This window comes from Centropristis striata, chromosome 4 (genome assembly GCF_030273125.1).
Source record: "Centropristis striata isolate RG_2023a ecotype Rhode Island chromosome 4, C.striata_1.0, whole genome shotgun sequence".
Taxonomy (NCBI): Eukaryota; Metazoa; Chordata; class Actinopteri; order Perciformes; family Serranidae; genus Centropristis; species Centropristis striata.
In genome coordinates this window covers 10,084,201-10,107,630 of record NC_081520.1, presented here as the reverse complement: position 1 = coordinate 10,107,630, position 23,430 = coordinate 10,084,201, and the positions used below count along the sequence as shown (strand labels likewise).

Sequence of the window (23,430 nt, the reverse complement as noted above, 5' to 3'; positions counted from 1 at the left end):
CCATTGATCATAGCTGGCTGCTGCTCAGATAAGCTTTACTATGAGCACCACCAGGCCTGGCGTTTAGCCACGAATGTCCAGGCACGCTGCCGAGCGTTGACCTATCAGATGACTGAAAGGTCGGCATACCTGCCTCAGCAGAACGCTCACTCTGGGAATGGATTTTCTCCAGCTGCCACCCCCGCTTTCATTGAACCGGCTGTATCTCCACCGTCAGAGCAAGCATGACTACCCGCCCTCGCCCAGGGGGAAAATCGCTTCAGGGATCAGGAGACATGCTGACGTATCACTCCAGAGAAACACCAGCTGAATAACTTAACGCTTTCATTGGCAGCATCATTTGCATTAGCAGGGCTAATTTCTTACATGAAGAGCAAATACGTTGGGACCTGGAGGTATTATGGGCTCAAGCAGCGCTGGTGTAACTATCTGTAATAACGTTTCCCTGCTTCATGTCCCACTGTCGTCACTGTTGTATGAAATGGAAAATGTTTTATTATCCGGGCCTTTTCAGCTGTGCACACTGCAATTAAAACACAAATATTTTCACCCAGTTCTTCTGTCTGAAAAATAAAGCTTTAACTCCACCCCTACAGGCCATATGCATCACTTAGTGATTGTGTTTACCAGTTTAATCTGCATTATCCTGTGATAGAGTTAATCCACTTTATTCCTTTCAGCCAGCACAGATTCTGGACTGAAACAGAGCAGATTTAATCAAATTACACTTTTTAAAGTGGAGATGTGGTCTGCCAGTTACGGGCCCTCAGCCCTGGAATCTGCTTTGCTGTTGTGCTTCTCTGTTAAGAAGGGAAAAATAGCTATGCTATGCTACTCTGAGCTCTAATGAGTGACACAAACCTAATTAAAGGCATGTGCATGACTCAGTGAACCTCACGTGACCGTGCAGATCTCGGATAGACCAGCACAAGAATACAGAAAGCTGCACGAGCCTGAACAATAACCTAAAACAGAATTAATACCCAACAAATAAGCTGTAAATGTTACAAGTCAGAACTCTCATAGGGGAGCAGTCTGACAACAACAAGCCACAGAGGCTGTGCATCAATGAAAGAACAAAAGTTCAGGTACTAATTTGGAGCATCTAAATCATGACGGTAATGAAACAGCATTTTTCATTAAGATGAAACTGAGGGGGAGTAAGTGTTTGATGAGGCACAGTGTAGCGTGTCAACATGCATAGAGATTGCGGAGACTGAACGAGAGGGGAGTTGATTGTTGCAGAGAGCGTCTGTGGGCATGACGCTCTGCCCCGCAACCCGTACACAACATGACCTTTTAATGCGTTTCTGAGGAAACCTGTCCCATCCAGTTATAAGCGAAACAAAAATCAGAAATCTGCTAAACTAATCCTTTCAGGCTTGCCAAAAGCCTGAAATTCACACCTGAGCACGCTCCATTGCAGCCTCATTTATAACACCTTTAAAAACGATTATTATAACCCCCTTCAACACCCCATACAGGGCTTGGGCCGAAGCATATGCTACAAATTTTCTTGATAACTGCTCTTTAGACAACTTCACTATTTGAATTATACATCAGTGAATCCCAACATGGAATCCTTAAAGCAGCTTCAAGGAGTTTTTAACTGGTTATGAAACAGTCTTAGTTAAATACTCGTGCCTCTATATGACCTAAATAAACATACGAGACCATAAAACAACAGATGTCTATATACTTATTATAATGCCTTTCACCAGGTCAGATTCCTAGAGAAATCAGAAGAAATAATTTACAGCAAAGTTTCACAGTGAATAGTATGTAATCCAGTTAAATGAAGCAGGAGGATATTTTTCTAGAGATAATTTTCTTTTTGATGTTACATTTTGTGCTTTGGCTACTACTGGGGCAGGATCAGCAAAGAAAAAAAAAAGGAAGAATTGACCGAAGAACAAAAAAAAGCTAAAAGAGGCGAGTCAACTTTGGTTTCTCGGAAGGCTTCAAACAGTCCATTCAGCAAAAAATGTTGGCATGGCATTGTACATTTTAGCAAACAACAGATACTCTAATCTGCTACATTTCTTATTGTCTGGTGATGAAGCTGTTAAAAGCAGTTTGATCAGTCAACTAGGAGACAAGTGTCCGCACACCATTGTTGGACACTTTGTACAGAAGTTTTGTGTGAAGTGTTTTTGTGTCCCGTTGTTTGGAGCTATGGCTGGAATATGTGTTTTATAAGCTTAACCCTGTTATTTCTGTTATTTTTAACCTTAACCAAGTGGTTTTGGTGTCCAACGTAATCAAAGTATTGTGGTGAAAAGTGGCGAAAACAACCATCATCAAATTTAAAAAATGTTGTGGTTATCATGTAATGTCATGCAGCCATTCAGAGAAGGTCCTATTCAAAATATTCAAATTTAAGAGATTTGTAAAATGCAAAACTTTATTGTTGCAACTGTTTTTTTCAAAACGGATCCTGATTTGATCTGCTTTCTACTAGACAGGTATGTAATATATCTATTTTATTTATAAACTGCATTAGAAGATGTGGTTTTACACCAACACAAAGAAAGAAAGAACACATTTCATAAATTAAATAAAAATAGTATTTAAAATAATTCAAGTCTTTCTTTCACTCACTTCCAGAGCAAATGCAGGTGCAGACAGATTGAGATATCACTACCACTTTTGTCCACAGGTGGCGCCAAAATTCAACACGGTGTGAGACAGCTGTTGTAGATTTTCAGGAAACACACCTGACCAGAGGTGCTCTAGAGATTTTATGAGTGTCTTTTGTCTTTATTTATGAGTCCTGCACTTGTTCTCTATGGCTTCCGTTAGAAAGCAGAGATCAGGCTGCCATCCATAATGTAACACACTGGATATATTGTTTGGTTTGAGTAAGTAGAGTCACTTGACATGAAGCAGGCTCAAACCATGTGGCACAACCGTGCATGCTGCTGAAATCCATTGTTTTCTCTGCAGACGCTTCGGGTTGCAGAAGTGTAGCGGCTCGGGTTTCTGGCTGGCATTATTTTTGGATGCTTGTGGTGGTGTGGGAGCGCGTCTTGGACAGAGAGCAGACTTTAAAGACTTGAGATAATATATTGGAGGTGCTAATAATTCTCCAATTCCTTTATGAGATCCTCATGAGGGGACAATCAGCAGAGCTTTGGTCACCGCTTTTGCCTTTTTCATTTGCTTAATGGAAACACGGTGACCCTGTCGGGTTTATGGGGGCTTATTCAGGGGAAAATATTTATGCTCTCAACAACACATAAACGTGATACAAGCGTCCGAGCTTAAGATCTTCAGAATAAACAGCACTGTAGATATAATGGGATCAATACAGTTAAGAGATGATGGCAATTCATGATTGCTTTGGCACTGTAAATGTCAACTGGAGCTGAAGCCCTCCAGATACACAGAGGTAGAAATCTGTTGAGTAAGATCTGCATAAATCAGACAGCTAATAAATCCAGGAGACCAATATGTTTTATGTATCTATACTGGGCACATAGTGGATTTACTGCCATTATCATGAATTCCTAAAGGCTATCAATTCAGTCAGCTGTCAGATAAATCCTCTATACAACAGGCAGTTCATGTACAAAAGCAAAATAAAGTCCTCATTGTTTCATAGGTTAACCGTGCGAGGGCACAGTGAGTCTGATTATTAAGTGATTATTTTCTATTTAATTGTTGGGTCTATCAAATGTCAGAAAATTGTGAAAAACACAGCCAATAGTCCAAATCCCGCAAATTTAAAATACACTTAAGACTTTTTGCCTCTAAAGTTCTCAGCTTGTATCATTTTCATTCGCTTTAAGAAGTAAAATGATCAGATATCTCACAAAAAAGCAAAGAAAGCACAAAATTCTAATTAGCGTAATAGACCTTTTTATTCATATCTATTCCATTGAGCATTTTATGAACCCCCTAATGTGAATTAAGGGGCTTCAATTATTTCCTTTTTTTGTTATTATGTCTTGTATGTAACTATGTCCTCTAATGGGTCTACAGGATACCATCAATTAATAAAGGCAGAGTGCAGCGTATACATTTCCAAAAAGAGAAAGTCCAAAAATAAAGAAGCAACTTCAGCATCTTTTACAATAAAATCTCCAGATCAAACATGTACTATAGAGTACTGAAGAAATCAGAATAAATGGTAATGAAATAATCCCTCCTTCCCTCTTTTCCTGTTTTTTGATACAAACTTAAACACATAAAAAAATTAAACAGCCTTTCCAATTTTTCATCAACTGCACTTCAGGGTTTGTCGTGCCATTTCATGGGAAATAAAGTCTCTCATATCATCATAATTTCTACAACACAAAGGAAATGGGACTCACTTTCTATTTCACATAAATCACACAGACCAACATTAGTGGTCTGAGGAAGAATGCCAGCTCTCAAATATGCAACTACAAATCTTTGGCTTCTAAAACATTGCAGATTCAGGGAAAATCTTTTGTTTGATATGCATTGGCCTATATATATATATATATATATTCAAACATCAATAAAACCTTAAGAAAGTTACCATTACAACCAAATCATTCCTTTAGATATAAAACATATCCACCTCCTCAAATAATGAGTAAAGCTCTTTTGCCCACAGAGAAGAATGTGTTTTCTTCACATAAACACCTTCTTTTTTTATTTCATCCTGTATTTGATTAGATGGATAATTTCCCATTTGAAGGACACAAATCCAACATCATAAGTCACAACCCATGAGAAAAACCCACGTATTTATATGCACTAACAATATCTAAAGCGTCACTGCTCAGAAACATGACATACTGTATAAATGCATGGATTGTATTTTAATTATCCATGCCCATTTCATTGTGAGTGCTGTTACGTAAAGTTAGCGATTTCAACTGACAACTCATGCTGCATTTTTCTGTGCAGCCCTCAATAATATGCTGATAAGCTAAATTGGCACCCTGAAGTGATAAAGCACAAACTAATTCCTGTGTACTTTTTACCATACCTTTCTTTCTGAAATGCATTATTTCCATTTTTCTGTTACACCACAAACTAACCACATTTAACATATGCTGTATTGAAGGTAAGACTCAACCAGTAAAATTATATAAGGCATAATGCCTTTATCTAAGTTATTTAGAGATATGGCAAAAAATGAGCTGGAGAAGAGATATCGACTTCTTTTATTCAACTACTGCAACTGCAACTTGCTGCAAATTGCTTTATAAAATCTAACATCCACCCCCGCTTCCATAAATTTAAAGGCAAGCAAATCTCCATTAATCCAGCCAAAAGCCAAAAGTCAACAAAACATGTGAAAGTGGATTTGCCTTTGTCGATTCAAGTTCTAATAATAGATCAATACAGGCTTGTTTCTTCCTAAATCTGTTCGGCTCATCACAAGATACTGTATCAGTTCGAAACAACTTCAGGATATTAGTTAGATTTAATTTGTGTCTCAATCCCGCAGGTTTTGAATCACTGAAAAAATCATTTCAAAGGAGGTTGGAATAATAAAGAATATTCAGTGTTTTAGCTCAAAAATTACTTAACCCTCCTGTTATGTTCATTTTTTTCATAAACAGCAATAACCTGAGGCATTTTTAATTACCTAAAGGTCCAGAAACTAAAAAAAAACAATAAACATTGTGTATATTTAATAAATAACACCATTACTAACAATTTCAATCGATATTTAGTGCAATGGTCTTCCTTACCTCACAAAGATCATGGTTCAATGAGGAGAATTCGCTCTTTTTTCATAAAAAAATGCAAGTTAAAAAATGTTTAATGTACGTTGGAAAGACCTACATATAAAATACAATGGTTTTATATGAGATTGTTTTTTTTCTTTTTCTTTTACTTTTTTTGATTATAATTTTTTTATATTTAAACTTTGAAATGGGTCAATTTGACCCAATTATTTGCTGTCGATCAACTGTATTGATTACTGCAGAAATCATTACAGCTCTAGTGAAGATTTGATTTTCTAACAATCACTTTGTCAGTAATCATGTGTATTTACAGAACACTTATCAAGATGTGTTTTGCTTTATGAGATAAATAGCAGATATTTACAAAGCATAAAACAAGAACAAAACACAGAGTTGAGAGAAGCAGCCAAAGATGATTCACACAATGTGATGTAACAACATCATAAACCAATAAGAGACATCTGTTGAGGTCAATCAACAGCTGCGCGCACCAGCACATGAGTCATCACAGCAGAACAGCCAAGGGGGCACGTGGGGTTAAAACCCGCAAGAGATTTTAACTCTGAGCCTTTTTCAAGTGGCAGTGGATTGAAAATGGCTCTCACACCACACTGTACTTTCAGTAATGATCACAGATTTGTACAGTAAATAGATTCTCAAGGCAATTTTGGGCAATAATCAGGCAGAGCAGAGCCTGCGAAATGTTTTGTCAGTAATAACGTCCAAAAACACACTCAACAGTATTGTGGAATAATATGAAAACTGAGGGAGTTCAATGAGAGACAATTTTAGACGAGCAGTGCTTGGATTTTCTGGTCTAGGGTGTTTTTTTATTTATTTATTTTTTTTTACAATATTTCAACCACTAAAATCTAATATTTACCTCATGCTAGGATTTGATTCAACGTACAAGCGAGGAAAACCATTGCTCACTGCAGTTAGATATTTTGTAAAGGATCAAGCTGTGTGTGTGCGCCTTCACAGGGATGAGGATGTGAGCGCTGCTTTATGCCGGACAGAGCTCCCGATGTGGAGGATGTAATGGAATATAGACTGGACGGAGGCTGGAGAGAGACTCTCAAGGACGTGCAGCCACTGGGCTGGATGGGCCACTGACAGGGCGGTAATTGAATGCCAGCCTGCATGTGCTGAAGGTCACATCAAAGAATGGCCTGTGTGTGTGTGTGTGTGTGTGTGTGTGTGTGTGTGTGTGTGTGTATAAGCCTGTGTGCAGTGATTGAAGAAGTATTGAGATCCTTTACTTAAGTAAAAGTATCAATACCACACAGTGAAAAAACTTCAGTACAAGAGTAAGTTCTGCAGGAAACGACTCCCTGTCAGCTTTTTACTATTAAATATTGTTTTTTAATTAATATTTCTGTTGCATTAATGTGTATGTTGCAATTCACTGCTGTAGCTGTTTAAGGTTGTGCTACTTTTAACTACTTTATACACTGTTGGGTAGTTTAATCTACAGCAATGCATTATATTCTATAAGATTATTAGTGGTAGGAAAAGCACTCACATCTTACACTTAAGTAAAAGTAAAAGTAGCAACACCACAGCATAGTTGTCTTGGACAGACAGATCTATCTTCACAGCCCTAGAGAAAGGTCTGGCTGCATCCATTCTCATTCTCCTATAATTCTCCTGCTTGGGCTTGTTTGTATTTCTTTAAACCAGTCACAATTGTCTTGAGCTAAGCTAAGGATGCAGTGGCCCTGCAAAATAGATAGCGGATAAACAGTCTAGATTCGGTGAGTACAGTACTAGTAAAAGTGCAAAATTGTTAGCATTAGAATAAACTTAAAGTGCATTCGGTAAAAGTACTCATTATGCAGACTGGCTATTTCACAATAAAATATATTATTAGCAGCCGCTGAGCATGTTGCTAGTATTGTTTTAACCTTGTGAATCTGTGTGTGTGTGTGTGTGTGTGTGTGTGTGTGTGTGTGTGTGTGTGTGCAACGTATCCTTCCCTACACAACGGATAATATGATATCTTACAAAATATGTCCATACTATTTAACGTGGTGAAATGTTTTTAAGGGTGTTGTTTAAAATACGTGACTGCTGCAGTTTTAAATACCTGGTTAATGCTGTGAAACATAATTACTTTAAGGCTAAGTTGAGGAAACAAAACTGCTTAGTTAACTCTACAGTTTGCGTTAAAAAAAATTCCATTTGTTACTAGATGACCCAGTAATGTGGGTATGTTAACTTACAAGTTAACTTGCATCGTAACTTAAAATGACAAAACTTTTGGTTTAACTTTTGGGGACTCCGTGTTTGTTGAACCATCCATCCACCCCAATCTTCTCCCTTCACGGGCTTTTTTGCTCTTTATACTACAACCTGTGACTTCTTCCTTTCCTTTAACCATGCACTGTAAATAAAACAGGCTGGTCTGTGTATATCATCCCAGAAAAATGTGATCCTGGAGACGTCTACTGTAGCAAGAACTACCAAATAAGTGGTTTTAAGTACTTTACCAGGAGTTTAATGTCTGTCACATCCATGCAGATGCAGTCACATCGTCAGAAAATTCAAATCTTTATCCATAATAACTCATGATAACTTATTTGTTATTTATATTTTCTATGTTGAATCTTAATGACATGACAAAAACTAGACCAAAAAATAAAATAAAAGTGGTTATTTAGGGCACGTGCACTGCAAAAAAAGAAAAGTTGGGTGAACTCAATATTTCAAGGCAACAAACTTCGATAAAATTTTAAGTTGGACAAATAAACTAAATATTTTAAGTTTTGTTTTTGAGTTTGCTCAACTCTGAATTGCAGATATTTAAACTTATAATTTTACATTGTAATAACTTTTAATCCTTACTTCTGCTAACTTCTGCAATGTGCTGAATTGGCACGATTGGAACGCCGCTATGAAATGTCAGCTAATGTTGCGACTAAAATTTTGAGTCAGCATTGATACGCTAATGGCTACTCTTGTAGCTGTAACAAGCAGCTCCGCTAGCATCAGTTAGCCGCTAGCTTTCGCTAATGACCGAAACACCGCTTTCCCGCATTTCACAACAAAGAAATAAGAGTTAGCAGAACTATTGTCCCTTGTTTTGAACCCCAACTTAAAGATATAAGTAACAACAACTCACCAACTTGTTTTTGAGCAGACAACTGGCTTTCCTTCGTTGTACTAACTTACATTATTGCCCTAAATGTCAATAATTTATATTTCCAAGTTTTACCTACTTAAATCACTGTTTTAGGCAAAAAATACAAGTTGGCTTTTATTGCAGTGTGTGTGTTTTTATAACTGAAAGAAAAAAGTCAGAAGAGAGAAGATAGACTAAAAATAGACAAAGAAAAAAGAAAACCTCTGGGCACAGTGCATGGCACCGCAGGGCTGCTGAGGCTCAGGCAGAGGTCAGCCGGGTTTGGCCTGCTGGTCACACAGTTATATACAGCTGATGTGCTCTGGACCCACAGCCAGACCCCTGGGAAAGTCCTGAATCCTAAAACACACACACACAGCTCTGCAGGTTTACAGGAGGTGTTATTGTTGCTCTCATACAGTGAAGCTTTGGTAGATCTTTTCTCTCATATTCTGCTTTTATTAACTTGCTCACAATGATTTTATATTGCCGGTGAGCATCAAGAATCTGATCTCCAGCAAAAGGAGTTTGTTTTTACTGGTTGTCCTGTTATTCAGACTGGCAACAGGTCCAGGGTTAGGGTTCTCTCTTACATATAGTGGTGGGACGTTACTGATGACATTTACTCAGATGCTGTATTTAAATACAGTTTTGTAACACTTGGAGTTAACTTGAGAACTTCAATTTAATGTTATTTTATGCTACTACTCCACTACATTTTAGAGGAAACATTTGTATTTTTTACTCAACCACATTAATTTCCTAACTTCAGTTATTTTGGAGATTCAGATAAATAACACAGGTTAAGATAACAGTTTATTGAGCCTCAGAGGAAAATTTACAAGCTAACCAGCAAAGCTAATTAAAGTGATGAACACATGAATGATCAATAAATATAATCCAATGATATAACACAACCCGAACGTTGTCTAAAACGTAAATAAAACAATAATTTGCTAATTGTTTGTGACATATATTCAATTAAAAACCTGTACAAAGACACTACATTTTGATTTACGTTTTACACAGCATCCCAACTTTTATTTTAAATGGACTGGGTCATTCTGCATAAGAAGTTATTTTCCTTTTGGTACTTTAAGTGCTTTTTTTTAATGCTAGTTTTGAGTATTTCAACACTGCAGTATCGCTAAGTAAAAGATCATCTCTGCTTAGTTAAACATCTAGCTGGAAATGTGCACATAACTGTTAACTGTTATGTTTAATTAACTATTGCAAAATGAATGTTATTATTTTACTTTATACTGAACACATTTCACATTTAACCCTATAGATCAAAGGGTATTTTTCGGTCCACAGGGTTGCCTTCAGCGGACAAGACAATGACCTCAGTGTCTCCGCCTTTACTTTTGTGCTGAGGGGACAATCCAAGATGGATCTGGTCTCTTCATTATTTAGCTCTCTTTAATGGCAAAGTTCCCCCTTTTGGACAAGCAATGCTCAGTCAGGGATGCAATAGATGTGCTGACACCTGCTCGAACACACGGCGAGGAGAGATGTGTGAAACGGGCAGGGCTTGCCAGAGACACAAAGGGCGAACCAACATCGCCGGGCACTGTGCTGCCAGAGATGCACGTTACAGCATCGTTGGCAGCAGCTGTAAGTCACAGAAATCTGCTGTCCTGCCATGATTCAGTCATTTATTACAGAGTTATTAATACTTTAGCCAAGGTGTTTTAAATTAATTACACAAAGAGGAATGTTGCTGCTTACAGTGCTTATTAGTGCTTTTCATGTCTAGTTACAGCTGTTTATGAGATTGCATTTATTCAGCATTAATAAATCTAACATGGTCTCACAGGAATCCGTGAAATAGCCACGGATTTTCTTAACTCAAAATCCGTGGAATAGCCACGGAATCGCTCAAATTTCCGTGAAACTGACACGGATTTAGCTACAACGCAAGTTAATGACAGTCATATCCCGTGGCTATTCCAACATACAAAGTGATTATGTACATTCGCTGAGTGAATATTTAGAAAATAAAACGTATATTTCTCGCTAGAAATGTGATCAAAATCCATTTTTATGCAGAAACAAAGTCAAAATATTGATTTTTTTCAATAAAAATGAGAGAACTGTCTGCCATGTTTTTTGTTCTGACCGCCGGGACCTTGAAAGTCACGTGACTTGGAACAAACCAATAGCCAAGGGATATGACTGTCATTAACTTGCATTGTAGCGAAATCCGTGTCAGTTTCACGGAAATATGAGTGATTCCGTGGCTATTCCACGGATTTTGAGTCAAGCGAATCCGTGGCTATTTCACGGATTCCTGTGAGACCAGGTTCAATAAATCATATATAACAGAGTGTGTGTGAAAGATTCAAAGCAACGTTGACTTTCTATATTGTATGTGAGCTGCTCCACATATATTCCAGTCAACGTATCCACTTCCATATAATTCTCATTCTCTCGCTCGCTCGCTCTCTCTCTCTCACGCTCACTTCCTCTTTCTGTGACTCTCACACAAACACTCGAGCTGCAGTTCAGAGCCACATGAGTGTGCTCAGTGTGGATTCAACACTTATCTCTAGAAATAAGTGCTGCTTGGGCAGATGCATGGATGTGTTTCCCCCAAAATAGAGGAAAGGCATGACATATTCAGGAGTGAAACGTTCCTTTCAGACACATTAAATGTGTTCTGATTGAAGATGGAGCCGGTCTAGCAAACGTGATGGTGTTTTTATGAAGGACAAAACTAGTATGAACATTATGAATACTGCAATGAATCAGTATATTCTGACTTGGAGTTTTTCTGCTGTTATTTTTTGCAACATGAGGAATCTTTGTCACTGCTCATGATGTTAAATTTACCTTAAAAACAAGTTTATTATATCTGGTTTATTTCAAACATTTTCACTACCATTTGCATAATTTCCTTTTGTCCTTTAAGCAATGTTTTGCTACTTTTGAACATAACACTATTAAGTGGGCGTTTATCTATAGGCTTATCATCCCGTAAGTATGGGCTCTACCTTATAATAGATTGTTATTGCGTTACCATGGATTCCACTGCATTACTGAACAAGACCCGCCCTGTCTTTGTCTTTGTGGCTTAACGTTAATGTAAAAAAGAGTATGGAGGCTACATTTCATAACTAGCTGGTTAGCTCTAGTTGGAAGTCATGGGGCCATCAAACCTGGGGCTGTGGGTTAGACTCCAAGCTGTGCAGAAGACAAACATGTTTTATTCAGTTTAGTGTAGATTGGTGGGAAAATAGTAAAGGTTGTTGATCTGTTGGTTAGTGAACACAACGAAAGTCTAACGGGTTAGGGCTCACTTATAATTATGTGAGGTCTCATGTAGATTTAATGGCGTGGTTAAGTGTAATATTCGGTTAATTAACAACTTCTTACGAACGCTACAGTTGCATTTTACAAGCTTCTTCCAAAGGTGACAAGGTGACCCATTGCAAAGACACGACAGTGTGTGATACAGGACGTAAGGCACGGCCCTGACCAATCCGAGCATCGCAGGGCGGGACTTCTTCTGAAATGCAGTGGGATCCATAATGACATGTTGATATCAGTCCATTCAATGGCCACACGCTGTTTTGTTACCTTTGACTTTCAGTTAGGTTAGGGCTAAAACGTTCCTAGTTATGCATTATAAAAAATAGTTTAAGTAGTAAAATAAATGCATGTAAATGCTGAAAGTTAAGTAGTGATGAGGATGACATTAATACCAGGTGACATAGTAACATTGATTATGTAAAAAAATGCGGTAAAGTTAAGCAATGTTCCTTCAAATAACATCATTTACTCTCCTGGGTGAAGTACTTTTGGTGCTTTCTGTACATATTCTCATGCTTTAACTTTTGTACTTTTACTTAAAACAGAATATTTTTATACAGAAGTAGAAGATCCAAATACTTCTTCCACCACTGAGTAGAAGATAGCATGTGCACTGCAGTTTGTACAAATAAACATCCCAACCAACCTCCTCCATATGACTTTTTATGGCAGAATAACAATATGGGGCATTCCCTGTGGCACACCTGGTAGAGCACATACCACAGAGACCCAGTCCTCGTCAGCGGGTGGCCTGGGTTCAAATCCGGCTCGGAGCCCTTTTCCCCTATGTCTTTCCCTCTGTCTCCCCCTTTCACTCTCAATATCTCTACTGTCAATAAAGCTACAAAATGCCCAAAACAAATCTTTTAAAAAAAGAATAACAATTTGACACCACCTTAATTCATTATTTGCAAACAGGACAAACGTCAGGGAAATGGAAATATATGTGCAGTTTGCATTATTTAAACAAACAACCAATGCTTTCATTTTTTCCTTAGATGTCTGAGTCCTTCTGGACGTGCAAGAGAAATCAAAGTTCATCATCCAAATACAAGTGGGAATACACTCTGTGGAGCAGGTACTATATATAATGTGGGGAATTTAAACCAAATTGGCACTGAAAATATCATTTTATTTTCAATATTTCCCACATATTTTCTCTTTTTTCCCTACCTGAATGGCAGCAGGATAAAAGTGTAATTATGTGAGAAAAATTGGCTTGACTCATACCAACTGGACTTTCTATCACTCTGTGGGGAAAAATAAATACTAAAATAGAAGTAAAATTATCAATGTGAGTCCCAGACACAGTGATAGGCCCAGACCTGTGCATAACTCATGCAATTGCTGGTTTTGTATTACTGTACTTAAACTTCAAAAGAAAACTTTATAGTCTGAATCCTGACCTCAGTAAATTGCACTACATAACCTGAATTACATTATGCCAAACTATTGACTATTGTTTTTTTCTCTTAGTTTAAATAATTGGAATCCCCTCTGTAGTCATTAAGTTCATTTAGCGGTTGACTGCCTGATTAATCGCAGATCTATATTTATTTATTTTTCCAGCTGCATGATAAGACAGACAGACTTTACTGTGCAAATCATGTAACTGGACCCGCATCAGTGTAACATCAACACAGTGTCATATTCTACTTCTATCATCATAAGCAGCACTACACGCTCTCAGAGAGATGATGATGATGTAGCGGCTGGTAGAGCGAGTCCATCCAACCAGAACCACATGATCTGAAAAAAACTGGCTTTCCCAGAATGCTGCAGGCTTTGTTTGCAAGGAGACTCCGCTGGGACTGGACTGGCGGAGGGAGGAGGAGAGGGGGAGGGGGCACCACCAGAAAGAGCTGGCACATGCCCAGTACTGAGAGTCTGCCATCCACAGCTTGAGCGCAGGCCCTTTCCTGAGCTCATTACTGAGCTTTACTCTTATGATTGTGAGCGAGAAAGTACAGCAGTGAAAAAATATGATGGCGACCTGGTTGGACCAAATCAGGAGATTGTCATTTCAGAACAGCTTGGCAGGCATGTTAAAGCATCAGTCAAGCACATATGTTAGCTACACATACTAATACTGAACAGGTGACACAGGGACAAAACAATGCTGCTAAAAATGAAGATGAACTGTGTTACTTTTGGACAGACACAGGCTTGCTGTTTCCTCACTAAGCTAAGCTACTAGTTTAGCATACAGACATGATCCATGGATGTGTACTACATCTATAGAAACACATAGTAATGTCAGCACAGCACAAAAGAACACCGCAGTATATGACTTTTGCTGATCCCTGGTTTTATAAATTTAGCATTAAATTTGAATGATAATCTTAAAAAAACAAGATTTGTGTAAAGGTTTTCAGGTTCGCTGATTCGAAGCCCAAGATTAAACACAACTGGAGTAAAAAGTTTGGTCTCAATGCAGGCTTTATTTAGGTCACAGGTAAAGTTATGCAGCGCTGGACTCTGACATAGCTCTCGCAGGATCTCAGTCCCGATTTCTGTAATAATTCACAATTCATCTTTTTGGGCTGCGCCTGCCTTGTACTGAATGGACGGTCACGCAACTGAGTTCTATTGGCCAGTGACCAAAGACGTGGACAGGCCAACAGCTGTCCAAGTCTTGTTAGATTGTTGTGATGTACAGTGGCGCTCATTTAACAAACAAACGTATAAACGAGTGCAAGTCTGAGCGTATATGTCGTCTTACGACAGGGTTCACGTGGGATTCATCAAACGTTCGTATCTCTCCAATCACATCGCAAGAATGATCGGGCGTTTATAAAGGTGTGGGCTGGAAACGAGCGTTATTTAAATATTATGCTCCACTATAGACTGGCTTCAGAGGCCTCACCCTGAAAGTTTATGACATTGAAGGATGCAATACGGCCAAAAAGAGGATTTTTTTTAAAATCCTTTTCTTATTTTTTAAGTCACCTTTATTAGCAATGTGCACCATTACAAATAACAACACAGGAGCGAAATAGACACATAACCACCTCAAGCTAGAGTTAGAATAATACTTCATCCTTTAAGTTTTTTCCCTGTATTCATTATCAGAATTGATCGCTTTTAAACAGAACTGACCCTGAACCCCGTGGCACCGTATCATTTAGTGCCCATCACCAACCAGACTGCAAACACTCCTCCAACACTGCCAGGACCTACAAGAGCTCTTATAGAGGTCAAGAGGGCTTCGATTCTTATAGATTTTGAGGGCCAAATAACTTGACATGAACTGAGAAATGTCAACATCTATTAAAAAGAAAACATGACTGTTTGTCACAAAGAGTGGCAACTTCACAAACATGAACTGTTCTCTTCTAAAATGTCAGTTTTATGAGATTCATATTACCATTTTTAACAAATAAAGAAAAGCAGTCACAACACAGAACATCACTAAATAGCACAGAGGCGGATATCATTAAAACTTTTGAAAACACTTGAGATGCTAGACAAATTAAAACGCTGCTGTCAAAACACTTCTTCAACCATCTCGTGGAAAAGCAGCCTCACACAATGTCCCAGACATCCAGACAAAAAGTGAAGACAGCCCAGTTTATCTGAACCACAATCTGAAGCTGGACTCCAGAGACAGTAGGAGGGCTTTCAGACGCCGCCTCAGCGCTACTGGGAGGCCTCAGATATGTGTGGCAGTTCTGACACCTTCACAAATGCTGTCTGCTGCTATATATCTCTGTCTTTGAAGAAGCGTGCCTTCAGAAGAAACCCTGCGACAAGAACAAGTGTGCCAAGCCACGGTTCACAAGGGAGTGCCTGTGAAACATCAAGGAGCGGGCTCACGAGAAGGGAATTACAGATGAATACCATCTGGCCAAAAGCCAGTCCAACAAACGCTTAAAACACACCAAGTCCCAGCACAGGACCTGAGAGGAGAGTCGGTCTGCCATCAGTGACTCAGGCTGAAAATAGTCCTTCAAATATACCACTCCCCGACACTTGCCAATGACACTTAATTACTTCTACATTGCCATCAGCGTCCCTCTTGCATCACCTTGATTGGTTGCCAAGTCATCGTTGACTTTGTTGAACTAACCTCAGGTCTCCCTGACCATATGCTGCCTCCCCAATGGACACTTGGCACAAAGAAACTTCTTTGACCGTCCATTTGTGGTGACTGATTGCTCATACCTGAGCTATTCTGTGGAGAACTGACTGATGTGGCTAACTGGTTGTTAAAAGATTCCCGCCATATGAGGTAAACATCAACTTAATTTATCTAAATATATTTTCTGGAGGAGTTTTTTAATCTCCGCCAGGCACAAGCCTGAAAGAGGATCATGCATTTGGTTGCATGTGTGAGTGCCTGAATCTGTCTGTATGTCCGCAGCTAATCTCTCCTATCACTGAACCAATCCTTAAATTTGGTTTGCACATAATGACTCATGTATGCTCATCTCCTGTTTTTCATTTTGGCGCTCTGCGAGTTTGACTGCAGGATCATATTTGTGTTTATTTGTGTTACTCGTCGCCGGAACTGCTTTCCGTCATCAACCCTTAACGAAATAACTACAATTGTTGCTTTGTACCTGTTGTGGAAGACCCAGATACATCGTAAAAACAAACAGCGTCATGTCTGGATTAATTATATCTTCTGATGCACAGAGCTTGGTGAATTTCATCACCTTCTCCAGGAACTGTGTCTGGATGACTGCCAGTACAGGCAGGAATACATCGGTATGTACCTAAAATAAACAAGTCCCTGTGACTTAATTGCAATAAATGGATCACAACTATAATGAAATAAGTACAACATGATGCAGATTTGTAAAGCGTCTGAATTCAAGCTGTATCAGGTCAGTCTGCAAGACGACAAGCAGACAACTTATAAAATGCTGTTTTTTGAATGGAATTCCGTAGGATCGGGGCTATGCTAACTGCCACTAAATTTGGATCCCAAATAAACTGATTTTGCAAAACACAGACATCAAAAGGATGCTGAAATATCTACAACATGTTACAAATATGTAAAAAGTCTGAATTCATACTCTGTCAGGTCTGACTGCAGGGCGACAAACAACGAACTTTTAAAATGCTAGTTTTCTGAATGGAGTTCAGTTAGTCAAAGCTACGCTATGCAGAAGATTCTCAACACCTGGCGGAGATCCGCACTCTACTGAGTGCACTTTTCGAGTTATATTTATGTTTTATTATTATTTAATTAATTGTTATTTCATAAAGTTCTGGGCTGCACTTTTCAAAGTTTGTGAAGCTGGATTAATTGTTTAATTGAATTAATATTCACTTTACAAAGTTGCAACCGATTTGCATTCTTTAAAGTCTATTTCATTATTTAATTAAACAGCTAATCCACAGGCTAATACAACAGCTCACTGCAAAGCTCAACACTTCCAACGCTCGCCAAGAATAAGAAGACTGCCAAATTCATGAGATTGTCAACAAGGTGCAGGCGAGTTTATTGGGTGCAGGGAACAAGACTGTTTACCACACGTTTGGACTGAAAACAGCCCTGTACTTAAAAAATGCAACGAGGTAGGAGTGAGACGAGGCCGGTTTAACTGATACTAGATCCATGAGTTTGAAGGCTTATCGGGCGCCAAAACATTGCACAGTGGTTTACAGTATGTGCTAGGGTCTTACATCCCTTAAAAATGTTTTACAGTACAAAGTAATTCTCCAGGAATGTGTGCCTGCCTGTATTTGATTACCCAATGCAGCACCGAACATTGTGTTGTCGTAAAGGTCGTGCTAGGTTACATTTCTTTGCCAGACTACCTTGCGTTTTAGTGGATGAGCCTCTGCATCGACACCCACACTGTGCCAGAGTAGTGGATTTATTTAACACATTAAGGAATTTCCTGTTATTACGCAGTGCTGTTGTGAGTCTGACCACGGCTGGACAACTCTCAGCAATCACAAGAATAAGTGGTGTTTCATTCTGTTGCAATTCAGCATTTTGGTGTTGAATAGAACAGCAGCAAAACAATAAAAAAAGCCAGAAGGTTTGTGTTTTACAGTTATACTTCTCATGTGCATCTGGCGATACATGAGAAGTACATAGATATTTATAGATATTTTTACACTTGTCTGTTTTCTTCTGTTTTTTTTGTGTGTTGGGCTCCGAATGCTGCCAAAACACGGGTGACCTACACTCACTACTGTGCCTGAACGCATCACACAGAGAACAGAAGCTGCTGCTGCTCACACTACGCCTCCCGTATAGACACGGTGTAGCACAATTTCCAAGCTAATCATCATGTAAACCTCTAAGCATATCTTACTTTCCATATGACATGCATAGCACAGCTTCACATCGGTTTTCTTTATCAGGCAGATTTGTCGATGAGGGGCACAGTCCACACAGACGACATCCTGTCTCTTAAAATCTTGACACTCTGCGCTTTTATGTCTGGATTCTGTTCGCTCATTTCACCTTCCACTTTCAACAGCATCCTGCCAGCCACGAATAATCCCAGCTAAACTTGACCCATTTAGGCTTTCAGTTTCCCTTTAAGATGAAAACATTTCATGCATCTGGGACTTTGCTTGTCAGACAGCCTCTCTATGAACACACAACTCAGTATAGGGCTCAATGTTTTAAATGGCATTTTTTTTTCGCCAGATGGAAATGTATTTAATTTTTAATAACAGAAAAGAGAGGTAAAGGAAGCAAATTGCTGTTGTATGACCAAAACACGACCCGCGTCAGATCATAAAGTGCTACAATTAAGTCTTACTTTGAAATGAGAACTGATTTCCAGTGAAGTGTCTACTCGTCTCACCATTCAGAACATCTTACAATATCTGGCTGCAACACAACATCCTGCTGGTCTTGTATCCTGTGTGTCACTATAAAGTTTTACTGTTTCAGCAGGACTGTATTATATAAGGGAAATATGTCATTACGATATTAATCTTTACAAAATAGTAAGTCCACGCAAATTAAAAACACCTATTCTTCTCCTACTAGAAATTTATATCCAGGAATAGTATGATCTGATGGTGTTCAGCCTTTTAAGTTGAAATTATATTAATTAATTAATTAATTAATTAATTAATTAAGACTTTCTTAGCAGTAAAACTGTAATTTTGCAGCCTTTATCCACATTTTAGTTTGGAATTATATGTAAATTTAATTAAAACAAATCTTGTATTTGTTGTACAATGTACATTGTTTTAGGAAATGTAGTGTTTATTAAAAGGGAAAATAAAACATTTCTTGCTGCAGACTCATTGGCCCTTTGTTCATCCTTAATACTGAGCAAAGTGCACATATAACAAAATACCATTCAAGAGAAAGGAGCCAAGCCTCAGCTCTACTGATTCGGATCGGATCTGTCAGCCATCTGTTTTCATTTATGTTCATTGGTACCTTGAAATCTGACCAGTATCTCTCGTGCATGAGGCAGTGGAACATTAATGAAATCATGATATTCGAGCTTTAGGTCTGACAAATTAAAAAGAAAAACCATCATACTTTCTTTAACAAATATTTTATAATTGGTAGCATTAGGGTCTCGTTTGGACCACCATTTTGTTAGCATGACATCCTTTCCAGCAGCATGGTTCATACTGGCTCTCAGTGGAGAGGGCATGTGCTAAATACGAGTTTAAACATGGCAGCTAATTTAATCACCAAATGAATAGTTTGACATCTTGAAAAATCTCATAATTCACTCTCTCACTGACAGTTAGATGACAACAGCAGCAGGTTAGTTTAGCTTAGCACAGCGAAAAAACTCAAATTTATTGACTTCCTAGAATCTCTGCTGGTTGTGGCATTCGAGGACAACACGGAGAGTGAAAAGTTATTCACGTATTTATTCACATGTATTTCATTGCAGAGAGCATTTAACAACACGTCGATAGCTGTTTCCAGAATTTATGTGACAATGAAAAAAAGAGCAAAGGAATCAGGTGAGCTATGATACATGACCAGGAAGTCACCAATTATTCCAGTGCCACATGAATGCAGCACAAATGCCAAATCTTGTATCTGAAATTTGTGTAACTATTCCATGATACGAATCAGCTCCAATTTAATGAGTTCTTTCTATCTTCTCTATGAACTTTGGGCCAGTAGTTTTTCAGTATTTTTGCTGACAAACAGGACCAAAAACATAACCTCCAGGATGCTCTTTCAGCCTTTCATTCCCAACAGACTAGTATTCAAACACCACAGCCTGAGTTGCAGCTATTTGCAACTGGACACTGGATTTTCATTCCAGCTGCCCCCAGACTGCCGCGTTAGGAAAGCATACATCCTCCACCCTCGCCCCAAAACACTGGTGTTCCACAGGGATGTGTGTTGGGCCCTTTCCTATACGCCCTCTTCACCTATGACTGACTACATGTCCATGCAACAAACACCATCATCAAGTATAGAAACAACATGACAGTCATGGGCCTGATCTCTAACAGCGATGAGTCAGCATACAGGGAGTTTAAATACTTAGAACAATGAATAGATAGGAAACTTCTTCCATAGATTTTTGCTGTGGACCAAACACATCAGTGGGCTGAACGAAGATGATGATTGTCTGTGTGGCTGGCTTACGTTATCATCAGGACTAAACCCAAAATACTCCCAAACAGGGGCCATAGTGTTTGCAAATCCTGTAACGTTATCAGCTTCCTGTTCCACCAGTGGAGACTGACCTCTGGTGGCACGTGCTGTGCACTTCAATACATCACATCAATACAGCACCTCCGTATTAGTTTAATTGAAAGAGGAGCATCTTTTTTTGACAGTATTGGAAATCATATATTTGGCATTTCCAAATACCCTGGTATACCTCATTACTGCCCAAACCTACTGCATCACAGCATGGTAAACCAGTTACACCATGATTTACTAGATGTCTCTACAGAGGGTCATTAAGACATCACTGGGACACGGCTGCTGGCAGTCGCAGACATCTACCAGGTCCGATGTCAGGGCAGGTAGTCCAACATCATCCATGACCCAACTCACTCTGCTCGCCACCTCTTCAAACTACTCCGCTCTGGCAGGCGTTACAGGACAATCCGTGCACGCGCCACAAGATTGAAAAACAGCTTCTTCCCCCATAGCTGTTAAATTGTTGAACATGGCCAGATACTCTACCACCCACCCACCCACCCATACACCCACTACAACAGACACAAATAATCATGTATTATGTCAAAATATCATACTTGTTTATACTATTCTTACACTGCTACTGATACTTGTTTGCATCTGTAGTTGCTGCTAGACTTAATACTGCCAATTGTTTGTTGTTTATTTCCACACCCGATAGCACTTTGAGTCCAGTTCTTTCTTTCTTTTGATATTGTTTTTTTTTTTATATCAGGGACTGGAATTACAATTTTTCTTGTGCTGTTGACTTGCACATCAGAGTAATGACAATAAAGTTTCCCTATCTTATTGTGACAACATGACATGAAGAAATAACTTGGAACATAGAACCCTGTACCCACCCATAATCTGTTTTACAGAGGTTCTGCTGTGTGGATTTCTGCACGTTCAAACTGAGCCAGGCTAAATGTTTCCCAGTGTTTCCAGTCTTTATGCTAAGCTAAGCTAACCAGCTGCTTGTTGTAGCTTAGTATTGAACAGAGAGCAGCATCAATCCTCTCTTCTAACACTGCAAAAACTAATAAGGAAATATCAAGTTAAGCATTTCTTTCTTTTTAAAATCTTAAAAGATGCTAAGTCACCTTAGTTAACATTTTATCTTCATGCAACTTCTTTTCTAGCGTACTTAACACATTTGGTAGGCTATCTATCTCGAACAACAGCCTGTCATTTGATTATGCTGCAAATGCATATAACTGAACATTTATGACAATAAAACACCCTTCAACAATGATGGCAGGTTGGTGTTCTGATTAAAATAAGCCAGAGTTTGTGTTAACATGCATTTCAGTGGTTTTGTAAAGCACCAGACTGGGTCCAGACACTATATTCTGGGACACTGTCAGAGAAGAAGTAGACCAGCTCTCATTTGTAATTACTGGTAGACCACGCTGTGATTTGTGACTCTGGTGTGGCCTGTATGCCTTTTCAAAAGTAAATCACCTTCAGTGCAGTGCCGATACCAGACAACACCTTTGAGTCGATATTATTAGGCTACATCTATGCCTTCATGAAATGGAGAATTTCTGCTTTAGAAACAATCACACCCATGAGATGTTCTCTGCTACTAAATCAAATGTTTTATTAGAGGAAGTTTTCACAGTGTGCTCGCCTTGGACCTGGCTGTCATTACAGGAGGAGCCAGACCTGTGAGCAGACCAGTTTTGACTGGGTATGTGGGGTCATTGGGATCAGTTACCAAGCGACAGCTTGGCACATGTCTCCCTCATCTGGACACGAGTGGAAAAGCAAGGTTAAGTAAGTACATGGGTCAATACAGAGTGCTCAGGGAAAAAATTTGAACAAAAGGGATATTGTGCAGTTTGTTGCTCTAGGAATGATTAGTATTAAGAGCCACTTAGATCAGCAGTAGGCGAGCCTTGCAGCTTGTGTGTGCTCAGTGCATCACACACAGCACTGTGACCGTGTCCATGTGCAGTGTGGATTTCACCATGTGAATCCCATGCATGCAGCAATGGGCTCTATCAATTCAAGAGTGCATTTTATCTGACACGCAATGCATTATTTAGTTACTTTTCCATTTTGAAGGCTGAGACGGTCACACCCCTCTCTGGAGAACTCAAATGGGACTGCTTGCTATGATACAATGCACACATTTCCCCCCAGCAGCGAGGGACGTTATTTCCAATTTGCTCGTTGTTTTATCACACAAATGAGCCTCATGGATCTCTCACACTACAGGCCTGAACCCACACAGCCATATCAATCAACCCATCTTTGTCATGGTCAATCATTGTGGAGCGTTTGTACCACTGGCATGTGAACCCTCACACATCATATGAGCCAGGCCGTTTTCAAGACAATTGTTGTTTCCTCTGATACGATTTAACCAGGGCTGAACTTTCACGTGACATATGCAGCCATTTGTTAGGATGAATTAGCCCCACAGTTCATATGACCTAACGTACGGAAAAAAATGCCATGCGATTGCAAAAAAGCAGCACCAAGCGCACACGGAGACAGCAGAAATCATATGTGCGGCACAAGATATATTGCACTTCAACTCACCTTGAGCGGCCGTTCCTCTGGTGCTGAATACACTTGCTATCAGAGTGGCCACATACCAAATCATAGTACTATTGCCGACCAGCTATTACCACGCAAAGTGCCCCGTTCAACCAATCTCTCATATTCGACCTTGCACCTCACGGTCTCTTAGCAAAAGCCCCTTTTCATATCCTATT

At 39.1% G+C, this 23,430-nt stretch overlaps 1 protein-coding gene across 2 annotated transcripts in view; it reads right to left on the bottom strand.

The window, feature by feature from the left end:
• Positions 1-23,430, bottom strand: part of igsf9ba (immunoglobulin superfamily, member 9Ba) — an 81,970-nt gene extending 58,540 nt beyond the window's left edge. For both annotated transcript variants that reach the window (XM_059330939.1, XM_059330940.1), the window contains exon 1: positions 23,255-23,430. In XM_059330939.1, the coding sequence (XP_059186922.1) occupies positions 23,255-23,318 (64 nt within the window). In that variant the 5' untranslated portion in view covers positions 23,319-23,430. The remainder of the gene's footprint in view (positions 1-23,254) is intronic.